Source organism: Garra rufa, chromosome 6, assembly GCF_049309525.1.
Source record: "Garra rufa chromosome 6, GarRuf1.0, whole genome shotgun sequence".
NCBI classification, from domain to species: Eukaryota; Metazoa; Chordata; class Actinopteri; order Cypriniformes; family Cyprinidae; genus Garra; species Garra rufa.
In genome coordinates, this window is record NC_133366.1 from 14,927,311 (window position 1) to 14,943,048 (window position 15,738).

A 15,738-nucleotide genomic window follows, 5' to 3' on the forward strand; every position below is an offset into this window, starting at 1 on the left:
ACCTCAGCCCATCCAATCAACACAGAACTACCAACCAAATCCACCACACAGTGCAGTTTCAGCCCCCTTAAAAGAGATGAACAAATTTATGTTTAATTGAAAAAACATATTTGTAAATATTCGGAAGGTCCCTAACTTTCACCTTATTCATTTGAACATGACATGCACTCAGAAAAAAAGTTTTTATACTAACTTAACAGATGCAGAACAGATATGCAACTCGAATACTTCAACATAAATTCCGATGCAGTTATGCTCTTAAACTGTCCTGGAACATATATGTATATAAAACATATGTTAATTATATAGTCCCGATTTCCAAATGAACTGCAAACGTACGTCGAGGGATATATATATATATATAGCCGGTGTCACCGGTTCTTCAAGTTTAATATTTACAAGCACATCGCGGACTGTGGGCGAAGCGCATCCTAGCCAGTAACTTTCAAACGACGATTTTAAAATAAAAGTCGTTGCCGCTGAATCATCATTTCGTGAAAATGCTTCTTCTCAAATTACACTTTCAAAACTTGACAGTTGGTTACAACTATAAAACACTGCTTTATTTCTAAAACATAAATTCATTACTATTTCCCTTCTTACTTTTATTTTGAAAATATCCGGTCACAAGCCTAGAGAAGGATTTGCACTAATCGTGGCTTCACGCATCCGGAGCTGAAACCCAAACATCAGGTAAACGCTAATAGCAATGAAATATGCTTTGATTGTGACACCTGCTTTATAATGTCATAATTTCTCTACAAAGTGACTCATTCGGCGTATTATTTAGATTGTATATAATCTGCGAACCCCGAAATGTAAGCAAAGACCGTTAAATACATAATAACGTAACAATGAATGACAAATCAATGAATTAGAATTGCAACTGACATTTGTGCTTTTGCAAATACGTTATGTTTTTGCATGTTATAATATGCTGGTTTATAACACAAAACTGTTTATATTCCAGGACTCAAGCACGGCAATTTTTTAATCCAGATTGGGATTTAATTTCGGTGTGGACGGAATGGAGGTCCGCTTCACTCGAGGCAAATCTGCGATTCTCGAGCGCTCGCTCACGCGTCCCAAAACTGAGGTGAGCGTAAGCGCGTTCGCGCTGCTCTTCTCTGAGATGGTGCAGTACTGCCAGAGCCGTGTGTACTCGGTGTCGGAGCTCCAGGCCCGGCTGGCAGACATGGGTCAAGGTGTTGGAGCCAGTCTACTGGATGTTCTTGTGATGAGGGAGAAAAACGGAAAAAGAGAGACCAAAGTATTAAACATACTTCTCTTCATTAAGGTATTACTGTTTATTTGTTTACAGATTGTAGATCATTTTTGGATAAAGGAATAGTTCACCCAAAAAATAAAATGAGTTTGTTTTTTAAAGGAGAAGTAAACTTCCAGAACCAAAATGGACAGATAATGTAATCACCCCCTTGTCATCCAAGATGTTCACGTCTGTCTTTCTTCAGTTGTAAAGATATTATGTTTTTTGAGGAAAACATTTCAGGATTTGTTTCCATATAGTGGACTTTTAAGGTGCCCAGAGTTTGAACTTCCAAAATGTAGCTTCAAACAATCCCAAATGTGGTTGTAAACAATCCCACCCGAGGAAGAAGGGTCTTATTTAGCAAAACAATTGTTTTTTGTTTTTTTATTTTAACATTATTGTAAATGCTCTATAGATCATCTGTGGTGAATGGGTGCCATCAGAATGAGAGTTTAAACAGCTGATGAAAACAACACAATAACAAAGTAATCCACATGACTCCAGTCCATCAGTGAACATCTTGTAAAGTGAAAAGCTGCATTTTGTAAGCAACCAATCCAATTATCAAGGCACTTTAAAGGAGTAGTTCACTTTCAGAACAATAATTTACAGATAATGTACTCACCCCAATCAAGATGTTCATGTCTTTCTTTCTTCAATCGTAAGGAAATTATCTTTTTTTGAGGAAAACATTTCAGGATTTCTCTCCATATAGTGGACTTCTATGATGTCCCACAGTTTGAACTTCCGAAATGCAGCTTCAAATGGCTCTAAACCAGAGGTCTCAAACTCAATTCCTGCAGGGCCGCAGCTCTGCAGAGTTTAGCTCCAACCAACTCCAACTCACACCTGCTTGGAAGTTTCTAGTAATCCTGAATACCTTGATTAGCTGGATCAGGTGTGTTTAGGGTTGGAGCTAAACTGTGCAGAGCTGTGGCCCTCAAGGAATGGCGTTTGAGACCAGTGCTCTAAACGATCACAGCCGAGGAAAGAAGGGTCTTATCTAGCAAAACGATCGGTTATTATTTTTTTTTAATTACAATTGATATACTTTTTAACCTCAAATGCTCATCTTGTCTAGCTCAGCAAGACAAGTGTTTGAGATTAAAAAGTATATAAGTTGTAAAAGTTTTTAGAAAATAATCGATTGTTTTGCAAGACCCTTCTTTCCTCGGCTGTGATCATTTAGAGCCCTTTGAAGCTGCATTTTGGAAGTTCGAACTCGGGGGCACCATAGAAGTCCATTATATGGAGAGAAATCCTGAAATGTTTTCCTCAAAAAACACCATTTCTTTACGGCTGAAGAAAGAAAGACATGAACATCTTGGATGACAAAGGGGGTGAGTACATTATCTGTACATTTTTGTTCTGAAAATGAGCTACTCCTTTAACATTTGTTTTTTTATTTTTGGGTGAACTATTCCTCTAGAGTTCACATAGCCTATAGTGTTAACTCTTTATTTCTTTCTTCCTAGGTAAATGTGTGGAAAGCATTATTCGGCAAGGAAGCAGACAAACTGGAACAAGCCAACGATGACGACAAAACGTACTACATCATTGAAAAGGAGCCTTTGATCAATGCCTACATTTCAGTACCTAAAGAGAACAGCACTTTAAACTGTGCAGCCTTCACCGGTGGCATCGTGGAGGCTATCTTAACCCACAGTGGCTTCCCAGCCAAAGTCACTGTGCACTGGCATAAGGGAACCACACTGATGATCAAGTTTGATGAGGCAGTCATTGCTCGGGATAAAACTCTTGATGGCAGATAGTGCGTGTGGAGTCTTAACATTGTTTTTTGTCTTTCATTTTTATAGCTTTGCTAACAAATACACTGCATCTAGCACAGACCTAAAACAACTTCAAGTCTGTCTTACTGTCCTTCTTTTGTAATGATGTTACAGAATATTGCTGAGAACAACAGTCACCTCACTAGTCCAGTCCAGTGTAAAATGATGTCTTTACTGATACACTAATGCAGTGAACTGTATGAGGATCATCATTTTTGGATGTTTGTTTTAAAGATGTACCATAATAAGGCATGAATAAATTGTAATACTGTAAATCGTAAATTAAATCAGTATTGAATTTAGTCTTGGATCTCAATGGAGTATCACTGCACTGATACTGTGTGGAAAAAATGATCACAATCACCATTATCTGTTAGTTGCTACGGTATGTCTCAAAATTGTGCAGACAATGTACATATGACAAAATGAAAACTAGTGCTAGCAGAGATTGATATGCTCATATACAGTATCAGAGAAGTTTTGTATACAGCATAAATTATTACATTTGGACTTCTTGTTTTTTGTGTTATATAGAGGATTGTTCTATGTTTCATTTGTTCACTTTGTTTCGCTTTTCGTCATACAATATAATAAAGGCTTTGTAACCTGCAAAGAGAGATGAGGAAATTTTAAATGGCAGTTACAGCAGTTTAACTGCAGTAACAATAACTGCAGTAAATCATAGGGAACTTTTGTCAGGAACTGGATTTAGCGGTTTTGTGTAATTAAGTGTAATCATGACCATGAGTAGTGTCTCAGTTTCCTGTAATAGCTGTCATGTAAAAAAATCAGCACAAAGTCATATGTTTAGCTTCACACTGGTCATGCAAGATCTTTCTATTATCTATTGAAACCTACAATGATATTTAAAATATTAATCAGCTTTATATATATATATATATATATATATATATATATTAGGGCTGTCAAATGATTAATCATGATTAATCACATCCAAAATAAAAGTTCATGTTTACATACTAAATGTGTGTTTTCTGTGTTTATTTATTATGTATATATAAATACACCCACATACATGTATATTCAAGATTTTTTTTTAGATTTATATAGAAAATATTTATAATTCTATATATAGTCTAAATTAAATAGAAGTATAACTATTCATTCATATAAATATTTTTTTAAATCTATACATGTATGTGTGTGCATTTATATATACATATTAAATATACACAGTAAACACATTTAGTGTGTAAACCTAAACTTTTATTTCGGATGAGATTAATCGTGATTTATCATTTGACAGCCCTAATATATATATATATATATATATATATATATATATATATAATTTTAACTTATTGCAATCAAAATTTGTTAATTTAACTTGTGAGTTTAAATGACTTAAGTTGATTTAACTTAACATTTTAAGGCCGCTGCTGAACTTAGTTTTTTTTTTTAAGTTGAAACTGATAAAAGCTTTTTATAGTGTCATTTTGAAGCTAGTTAAAATATGTTAATCAGCAGATAATAAGCTAGCACAGTCTACAGATATAAAAAACTGAATGTTATGGAATAACACAGAAAAAGTGCTCTTAAATTATATAATATTTTCTTTTGGTAGGGACAAATTTGAGGAGAGAAAAATAGCCAATTCCAAAACTTTCTGAAAATACGAGAATTAACTGCACAATTACTACAAATGTGTACCTTGGATACTATACAATTTGCATACATACAAAATTTGTGGGGGAAAAAAAAAAAAATTTACCAATTTGAACCAATTTTTAGTGCCATTATTGAATTACCACAGTCAGAAAACTGTTGACAAAATGATGACGTGTTTACAAAATGACAATGTTTTGCACATCATATTAAATGTAGTAGACCTACTCGTTTTATTTTTCTGGTGTTACTTGCTACTAAGAGGACTTACAGTGCCTTGCAAAAGCATTTTTTTCACGTTTTGTTGCAGCATTATGTTAAATTGCTTTAAATTAGTTTTTCCCCACATCAGTTTACACTCCATACATCATAATAATGACAAAGCAAAAACCAAATTTGCAAATTTTACAAAATTATTAAAAATAAAACACTGAAATAAGTACATTGCATAAGTATTCATACCCTTAACTCAGTACATAGTTGAAGCACCTTTACAGCCTCAAGTCTTTTTGGGTATGATGTGACAAGCTTTGCACATCTGCATTTGGCAATTATCTGCCATTCTTTGCCTCACCTTTTCACCTCTCAAGCTCTGTAAGCTTGGATGGGCGCTGGCAGACGTTTTCTAGAGTCCTAGTTGTTCCAATCGTCTTCCATTATGGATAATGGAGGCTACATGCTTCTGCGAACCTTCAATGCAGCCGATTTTTTTTCTGAACTCTTCCCTAGATCATTGCCTTAACGCAAGTCTGTCACTGAGCTCTACAGGCAGTTATCTTGACCTCAGGACATTTTCAGCTGTTTTTCTGAGAGGTGTGTGCCTTTCTAAATCATACTCATTCAAATGAATTTGCCACAGTTTAACTCCACTCGAAGTGTAGTAACATCTAGAAGCAATATGAATACTCAATTTCGAGTGTCCCAGAAAAGGGTATGAATACTTTTGCAACGGGATCTTTTCAGTTTTTTTTTTTTTTTTAATAAATTTGCACAAATGTTAAAAAACTTTTTTTTTTGCTTTGCCATTATGGTGTATGGAGTGTAGATTGATGTGGGGAAAAAAAGTAATTTAAAGTAGTTTAACATAATGCTGCAACAAAACAAAATGTGAAAAAAAAAATGAAGGGGTATGAATAATTTCGCAAGACAATGTACTTCAAATAAGGGAAAAAAAACTTTTTTTTATAATTTAAAAAGTTAAATATATAGCACATAGCATAAAACGCAAGACAGCTGTAAATTAAACGTAGTATAAAAGTTTAATATATGCTTTTAATATATAAAGGACAATGCAATGTCCTTTTTTAAATTAAATTGTACAGTAGTGTTCAGAATAGTATACATCCACAAAGAACTCCCTTTTCCGGTATCACATATCACTTAATGTGCAGACAGACAAGCTCTGTTTACAGTAGCCACAAACACAACATGAAAGTTTGATGGCGCCTCAGCAGCTTCAGTTTGTCACATGATGTTGTCTAGTCACATGACCTCATCGGAAGTTGCCTGCGCTGCTCGCCAGTGGACGCATGTAAACATGCGGTGACCGGAGAGGAACCCTTCAGTTAACCACAGAGAGGGGCAAAACAAGCCTGTTGAACAGATTCGAGTCCCGTTGTACTGTGAATTTTAACTGGGATTTTAATGCCGACAGCCTCTGCGCGTGATTTTAAATCGCTGACATGGCCGAGGTGGACGCGAATAAAGGCAATCATATTTGCTCCGGTAAGTGATCGGCTCTAACTTACAGCGGTTGTGATGTGACAATTATGAACTAGATGTTGATTATAATGGCTAATAATGGCATATAATGTTAGACCCCATCAATGAAAATGAATGGAAATATACTCCTGTATATTTATAGAACGGAGTACAAAATAGTGTGTATTGTATATGTTGTGCACAAAAGTGCTTAGGATGCAGTTATATCATATGTCAAAGAAACAAGAGTCTACACTGACTTAGTAGTCACGAGTGCAGGAGCAGACTGTGCTATTTTTCAGTCTGTTTCGCACTATTATTGTATTAAAGTAAATAAAATGCTGTTCTTGTATGGATATTTCAAAGGCCATTGTGATGATTCAAGTAATTGTCTTAAACAGTCCTTTTCCTGTTCTACACTCTCAACAGAGCCCATAGAAATAGTTCGTTTCGAGCATTGTGCACACTAGTGAACCTTCGTTCATAATGTAGATTCATATCTTCACTTATGCTCAAAGTGCCCCAATATGCAGAATAGAGTTTTCAATGACTTGAGTCTTTCCTTTGGTCCCCTCAGTCCTAAATATTTGGTTACATTCTTGCCTATCCTGTTTGCACATACACTACCGTTCAAAAGTTTGGAAGTCAGTGAATTTTTTTTAAAGAATTTAATACTTTTATTCACCAAGGATGTGTTAAATTGATAAAAAGTGATAGCGAAAACTTATATGTGACCCTGGACCACAAAACCAGTCATAAGGTTAAATTTTACAAAACTGAGATGTATACATCATATGAAAGCTCAATAAATAAGCTTTCTATTGATGTATGGTTTGTTAGGATAGGACAATATTTGGCCGAGATACATCTATTTGAAAATCTGAAATCTGAGGGTGCAAAAAAAAATCAAAATACTGAGAAAATCACCTTTAAAGTTGTCCAAATTAAGTTCTTAACAATGCATATTACTAATCAAAAATTACATTTTGATATATTTACAGTAGGAACTTTACAAAAAATCTTCATGGAACATCATCTTTACTGAATTTCCTAATGATTTTTGGCATAAAAGAAAAATCAATAATTTTGACCCATACAATGTATTTTTGGCTATTGCTACAAATATACCCCAGCGACTTAAGACTGGTTTTGTGGTCCAGGGTCACATATTGTTAGAAAATATTTACATTTTGAAGAAAGGCTGTTATTTTTAACTTTTAATTCATTGAAGAAACCAAAAAAAAGTATCACAGGTTGCAAAAAATAATGTTTCTAACATTGATAATTCTAATAATAAATCAGCATATTAGAATGATTTCTGAAGGATCATGTGATACTTAAGACTGGAGTAACAGCTGATAAAAAAAAATCAGCTTTTCATCACAGGAATAAATTCTGTTTTAAAGTATGTTAAAATAAAAAACATTATTTTATATTGTAAAAACATTTTGCAATATTACTGTTTTTTTTTTCTGTATTTTTAATCAAATAAATGCAGCCTTGATGAGCATAAGAGGCTTCTTTAAAGACTATTACAAGTCTTACCGACCCCAAACTTTTGAACGGTAGTTTGAACGGTGACGTTTGTTGAAAGCTTTTGTGTTGATTCAGTATTTCATCACGAGTCTGGACAGACTGTTTTGTTAGTTCATGGATTGATGTGATTAATTTTCCGCTTGCTTGTTTTCGTGTTTTCTTCCTCATTTGTGTCCCATTGACCTTATTCCCACAATAACACCATAATGTGATTTTGGAGTCATAAAACTTTGTTTTAAAATTATAACTACATTTGACAGCTGTGTTCAGTTTTATTTCACTGGGTTTATAATGACCATAAAAATCACTAAATGTGTAGAGAATCTAAACCTGATCCGCTCAACAAGAGCCGATGAATCAGTTTCAGATATCTTGGGAGTTGTAGATTGGAAGAGTATAGTTGTTACACTATGTTTAATACCACAGTATTGTTGTTTATTCTGATTGTTGATGGGTTCTATTTATTTTTCTATTCATATTCAATTATGTATCTAAAATCCCACCACAACATTGGCTGGCAGCTGCAATTTTAATGGCCTTTAAGTAGTTCAGGTTTGTGACCTATAGATCCATATTAAATATTAAGTTTAAAATTCCTGTATTTTCTTTTATATTTTTGTCTCAGTTCATAGTCTTATTGTGAAAGAGTCTTGATCTTATTGAGAAAGAACGTTATTTCCAAAAAAAAGACTGTTGTAATCTTTAGCAATTTGTTCCCCTATTGAAAATACTTTCTGGTGGTTATTTGATAATGTTAACCAGTCTATTTAGGATTTATTATAGAAAGTTTTCAGTCATTTTAAATCTATTCTCTAATACAATGCCTTGCAAAAGTATTCATTTTTATTAGAAATAAAAAAAACTGAAAAGATCCTGTTGCATAAGTATTCATACCCTTTTCTGGGACACTCGAAATTTAGCTCAGGAGCATTCATATTGCTTCTAGATGTTACTACACTTCGAGTGGAGTTAAACTGTGGCAAATTCATTTGAATGATTGTGATTTAGAAAGGCGCACACCCCTCAGAAAAGGTCTAACAGCTGAAAATGCATATCAGAGCAAAAACCAAGTCCTGAGGTCAAGGTAACTTCCTGTAGAGCTCAGTGACAGACTTGCGTTAAGGCAATGATCTAGGAAAGAGTTCAGAAAAAAATCGGCTGCATTGAAGGTTCGCAGAAGCATGTAGCCTCCATTATCCATAATGGAAGACGATTTGATCAACTAGGACTCTAGAAAATGACCCATCCAAGCTGACAGAGCTTGGGAGGTGAAAAGATGAGGCAAAGAATGGCAGATAATTGCCAAATGCAGATGTGCAAAGCTTGTCACATCATACCCAAAAAGACTTGAGGCTGTAAAGGTGCTTCAACTATGTACTGAGTTACTTATGCAATGTACTTATTTCAGTGTTTTATTTTGAATAAATTTGTAAAGTTTGCAAATCTGGTTTTTGCTTTGTCATTATTATGGTGTATGGAGTGAAAACTGATGTGGGGAAAAACTAATTTAAAGCAGTTAAACATAATGCCGCAACAAAACAAAATGTGAAAAAAATGAAGGGGTATGAATACTTTTGCAAGGCACTGTATATGTAATACTTATCAACATGCAATCAGTTCACAATGGATTAAAGCAATTCCTACATTTCTTAACAATTATGCTGTTTTGCTTAAAATATTTTACATTATGATAGTAAAATGGTTTACAATTGCATACATTAATTCACATTCTCTACAAAATAGTAAATCAGTTGCATAAGGAGATGTTCACACAGAGCGCCTTTGTGCTTGCACATCTTTTGCAGCATCTAAAATAAAATACAAATCGTGACACTTAAGTTAATAGAAGTTTAACTATTAAACAAAGCTTCTTTTTTATGAAAGTCTTTCTTTTTTTAGTGATTTCTCTGTAAATGTCTCCTAGCAATTCTACACAAGAAAACTGTCTTGAGAATATTTCAAAATGTATTTTTTTTTTCTAGTGTTGCATTAGATTTTATTTATTTTTTATACCGAAACCAAAATGACATTTTAAACTTAGCTGAAAGCCAAAACTGAAAATAAAAGTCTCTGTAATCAGTCGTAGTAAAGTTCTTTGGCAATTAGTCACCTCTTAATATTTCAACCAAACAAGTTTTACATATTGCTATTCTAGCATTATTTTTGGTCACAGTGAAGTGCGCATAGTCCACACAGTTAACAGTTTTGATCTCATGATGAAAATGTACCTGTGGTTACTTTTTCACAAGAAGCAAAATATCTACCAATAAGTACGTCAATGCAGTTTCCAATAGAAATGAACACTAGAGGTGGTAAAACAGTGTGTGTGTAATCCTTGGGTACAAATCCAGTGAAAAAATGACTTACAATGAAAGAGCTAAACGAGGGGAGATTGAAAAACAAGCTAAAACGGCATGTTTGCGATTGCATTTTTGCATCACGTTAACTTTTGTTCATACTACTGGGTAGGATTAGGTGTAGTGCAGAGAAGAGAAGAAGAACAAAGAGACAGCGCAATTGAAGAGATGAAGCTAAATTTGAGAGACACTACTAAAGTACAGTTGGGCCCACTTGCATGAAGGAAGCAAAACATAGACCTCTACCCCAAACTGACATTTGCAACCAAACACCTCCTTTGCGTTCCGGCCACTTCAACTCCGTCAGAGCGCATTTTCTCATAAAAATACAGACAGACAGACACACAGAGATTCCTGCCTATATTAGAGAGAAGAATATGTTCAGCCCTCTCCCTGCGAAGCTTTAAATATTCAGTGTTGATTACTACCAAAGCTTCGAAGAACAAAAATTAGTATTCAGACCAGCCCTACTTTTAGCAAAAAAGTTCCCACAGGTATGTTTTCATCATGAGATCAGGTTGACCTTTTCAGCTGCTGTAGTTTATCCACATTTTGTGCACAAAACATCTGTTTTGGTCAGTAATTATGGCCCTTGAAAACCATTTTGGCCAAAATTATTGCAGAATTTTTTTTTGTGCTTCCCAAGTTGTTTATAATATTGAAATTCATAATTGTGTGGCCTTATGTACCTATAGATCTTTCATTTGCTTGTGTTTTGTTTGCATGTGGGTGTGTGAAGTTCATGGGTGGCTCAGGCAGAACGACAAACCCTGATGTCATCTGTGATAGGGTCATTATAAGATGCTGATAGTCATAGCTTTGACTTATAATGACAGCAGGAGCGTGTGAGGAGCCGATGTACGCCTGTCCGCCGAAAACACGGCTACCTGTAAAACTGGATGGATGAGATTTTTCCCTTGATTTTTTGCATTTGATTGACTCTATGGCTTGAAGGGTTTATGAGCGTCTTCGGACGCCCGTATTCACTGCAATTTTGCCGTCAAGATTTCTATCACTAGACTACATTGAAAATCTTCCTGTTGTGCATTAACTAAAATGTGGTGCATTCGAGGCATTGTGCTTTAAGGCAAGATACCAGTACCTTGGCTGTGACAGACAGACTGGCACATAGATTTGCTGCTAGATGAACAACGATGGTTTTGATTAGAGACAGACCAATGAGCGCCAATAGATTTTTTCATTCTCTCTTCATTTTTGCTTAATCATGCTGTCATCGGCAGGTCAGATGTTCAGGAAAGTAAAGAAATCGGGGAAATAACATCAGCTTGAATACTTGTAACAGTACAGGAAGTTAAAGTAACACTATGAGTGTATTTCATCCATCAATCTGTACTTTTCTGCTGTGCAATACTAAAACTGCATGAAACTTCCCATTTGTCCGCCCGCACACGCTGCGATCATTAATCACATTTAAGTGGCTTGACCTGAGATTAGACGCTGTCACTCTGGATTGTGATTTATGTGGTATTTATGAGGCATGAAAAATGGTGTTACACCATGTTATATTTCTGTTTCATATGTATGGGTGTAGCTGTGTATGGTATGATTAATCTCAATAATACCAAAATTACTATGGCTAAGTATATCAAATCATCTGTCATTTAATTGTATAAATAAATGCGTTTCAGAGCGAAACAACATGCTCCAACCATTTTCCCTTTTGGTTTTTTCTTGCTTTTTTGTTTTAGTGTGAAATATTGCGGTATTTTTTTGTTAAATTTTTTTTGTTTAATAATAATTTAATACAATTAGTAGTAGTAGTAGCTTTCCTGTAGCTCAGTGGTTAGAGCATGGCAGTAATAATGCCAGAGTCATGGGTTCGATCCCAGGGATTGCAAGTACTTAAAAATGTAAAGCAATGTAAGTTGCTTTGGATAAAAGCGTCTGCCAAATGCCTAAATGTAAATGTAATGTAGTAGTATTCTATAGTTGTATTGATGTGTAAGTACAACATTTTGGGCCAATTTTACCAGCCCTACAAACACAGCAAACCTTTTTATTGATTTTTAAATGACAAAGATAGTTTGTATGAGAAAAATTGGATTTTTTTTTTACCAAATCATGCAGCCTGAATGTATGGCTTTGTGTGTTTGTAATTTACTCAGTAATGCACCTGTCATAAACTTGGCAGTTCTTTTTTAATAGTAGGGCCCTATGATTTCCACAATGTAAAAAACACAGAATGAATTGCAGAATCCAGTAACAAAAAAACGAATTTAAAAACTAGCATTGTATCATATACACACAGAAATTTAAAGGTCAAAATAAAAATTCAGTTTAACTCGAAGACATTATGGCAGAAATACATTACTATCGTTCAGCAGAATTTATTTCATACTACTACTAAATTGATTAAAACCTATTTTAACATATTTCTTCAGTGTTTTTAAATGTAATAGTAAATCCCATTTCTTTGACAAAAATACAATTGGTTTAATTTTCATTAAAGGGGCTATATGTAACTTTCTGAAATTTAAACTCTCAACTGACACCTGTGGCCAAAAAACGGAACTGCTCTTCTTTTCTGCTCGCTCTCGCAGCCCGCGCTCGTACGTACACACTTCACAAGTCATCCGCTGCAAAGAAGTCAATATTATGTTCACAGAGGTAAGAACAGTCAAATACATATATTGTTTGTGAAACTAAGTTTGTTTGCAATATATATGACTAGCGGTGGTGGCAGAGTGATCTGAAACGTTTAACATGAACGCGCTTGGCGTCACATCCGCAGACAGCGCGCGAAAAATCCGACCCGACAGAAAATAGGAAAAATAGGATACAGGCTGATAGGTGCACCCACTGTGAGCTGACAAGGTGTCAGTATGCTCATCAGGAGATGTTTGAGTCATAAATGGTCAAATAAAAAGGCTATTGTTACGTTTATTTTGGTGAAAAAGTTACATATAGCCCCTTTAATGAACAGATGAATTAATGTTTTATGCCTTAAACATAAATTAAACTTGTTTTTATGCATTCAAATAATTAGACATGCTAAAAAAACAGAATTTCGTAACAAAGTAAACCCTAAACATGTAATTTTTGTTTAACTTTTAATAATTTGATGATAAATTGCTTAATTTAACCATTAAAAAGAAGTCCATGAAACAGATTTAGTAGGGCCCAATTAAAGTCATGTAATTGAGATAAGTGGTTATTGTGGTAGGGCTACTGCATAAAAACACAGACTGAATGAATCGCTTACCATTTTGGTTTGCACAAAAAAAGAGATCTTTACAGAATTGCACAAGAAAAACATGCTTATATTTCAGTCACCACTTCCAAAAGTCATTTTTCCTGTAGTTTTAGACATAGAAATCCTTTGGAAAGTGTTTAGTCAGTGATTTGTGGAGAAAAAATTACAGAAGGAAGCAAGGCATAATTTTTGACTGTTTTACAGAACAGCAGTACAGGAAGTTCAAAGGAAAGATTGACGTTAAGGGGTTATTTTTGTGTCTATATTATTCAAACAAACATACTGTTTAAGAGTAAAGCTAATTATTTTGTAATTAAAAAAAAAGTTTGCAAAAAAAAGTCTTCTTAAATCTCAAAAATAAAGAAATTGATAAAATTATTTGCAGTGCGTGTAAATTTTTAATTTTTTTAATTTTTTTATTGTGCACTTCAAACATTTTTCATTGCGAAAGCACAAATGTTGCTCTCTTTTCTGCTGTCTTTTTTTGCTTTTGTTTGCAAGTTGAAAAGTTTTGCTTGCGAGTAAAGCTGTATCTCAGTGGGCGGTCTCTATCTACCAGGATAAAAAGGCTTTTTCTATTGGTCACTATCGATTAGTGACCACGCCCACTACGTTTTTTACTGAGTAAGATAACTAATTTAACATCTTAAACTCGGTCACAAGTGAATTCATCAAGCAGAAATATGATGTATAGTGAGTAGTGCATTTACAGTGCATTTGCGCATCAATAATAACCCAGCTAGCAATTTTGCGTTTAAAAGACGTCTATTAGCCCTTCAAACACAGCCCTGACGTCTAGGCTAAAACAATGCAAAATGTGAACTGTCAGTGAAAATTTAATAGACGTCTAACCATAGCCCATGAATAGACTAGACATCAGTTAGACCACTATTGAACGACTACATGTATACGTCTAATAGACAGTGAATATGGGTCTAGGCTAAAACAAGACTGAATTTGGGCTGTCAGTGAAAATTTAATAGACGTCTAACCATAGCCCAAGAATAGACTAGACATCAGTTAGACGACTATTGAACGACTACAAATATACGTCTAATAGACAGTGAATATGGGTCTAGACTAAAACAAGACTGAATTTGGGCTGTCAGTGAAAATTTAATAGACGTCTAACCATAGCCCAAGAATAGACTAGACATCAGTTAGACGACTATTGAACGACTACATGTATACGTCTAATAGACAGTGAATATGGGTCTAGACTAAAACAAGACTGAATTTGGGCTGTCAGTGAAAATTTAATAGACGTCTAACCATAGCCCAAGTCTATTCTTGGGCTATGGTTGGACGTCTATTAGACGTATATATGTAGTCATTCAATAGCTGTCTATTCTTGGGCTATGGTTAGACGTCTATTAGACGTATATATGTAGTCATTCAATAGCTGTCTATTCTTGGGCTATGGTTAGACGTCTATTAGACGTATATATGTAGTCATTCAATAGCTGTCTATTCTTGGGCTATGGTTAGACGTCTATTAGACGTATATATGTAGTCATTCAATAGCTGTCTATTCTTGGGCTATGGTTAGACGTCTATTAGACGTATATATGTAGTCATTCAATAGCTGTCTATTCTTGGGCTATGGTTAGACGTCTATTAGACGTATATATGTAGTCATTCAATAGCTGTCTATTCTTGGGCTATGGTTAGACGTCTATTAGACGTATATATGTAGTCATTCAATAGCTATCTATTCTTGGGCTATGGTTAGACGTCTATTAGACGTATATATGTAGTCATTCAATAGCTATCTATTCTTGGGCTATGGTTAGACGTCTATTAGACGTATATATGTAGTCATTCAATAGCTGTCTATTCTTGGGCTATGGTTAGACGTCTATTAGACGTATATATGTAGTCATTCAATAGCTATCTATTCTTGGGCTATGGTTAGACGTCTATTAGACGTATATATGTAGTCATTCAATAGCTGTCTATTCTTGGGCTATGGTTAGACGTCTATTGGATTTTCATTGACAGCCCAAAATCAGCCTTGTTTTAGCCTAGACCTATATTGCCTGTCTATTAGACGTATACATGTAGTTGTTTAATAGCGGTCTAATTGATGACTAGTCTATTCTTGGGCTATGGTTAGACGTCTATTAGACGTATATATGTAGTCATTCAATAGCTGTCTATTCTTGGGCTATGTTTAGACGTCTATTAGACGTATATATGTAGTCATTCAATAGCTGTCTATTCTTGGGCTATGGTTAGACGTCT

At 34.6% G+C, this 15,738-nt stretch overlaps 1 protein-coding gene across 2 annotated transcripts; it reads left to right on the forward strand.

Moving 5' to 3' along the window:
* The first annotated feature begins 627 nt into the window (after positions 1-627).
* Positions 628-4,045, forward strand: trappc5 (trafficking protein particle complex subunit 5). 2 transcript variants are annotated; one of them, XM_073842939.1, is made up of 3 exons: positions 628-693; positions 971-1,297; positions 2,746-4,045. In XM_073842939.1, exons 2-3 carry the CDS (start codon positions 1,028-1,030, stop codon positions 3,040-3,042), a joined length of 567 nt encoding a protein of 188 aa, XP_073699040.1. In that variant the 5' UTR covers positions 628-693; positions 971-1,027; the 3' UTR covers positions 3,043-4,045. The 2 variants fall into 2 exon arrangements, with proteins under 2 accessions (XP_073699040.1, XP_073699041.1); XM_073842940.1 differs by lacking the exon at positions 628-693 and adding an exon at positions 701-818.
* Positions 4,046-15,738: the final 11,693 nt, after the last annotated feature.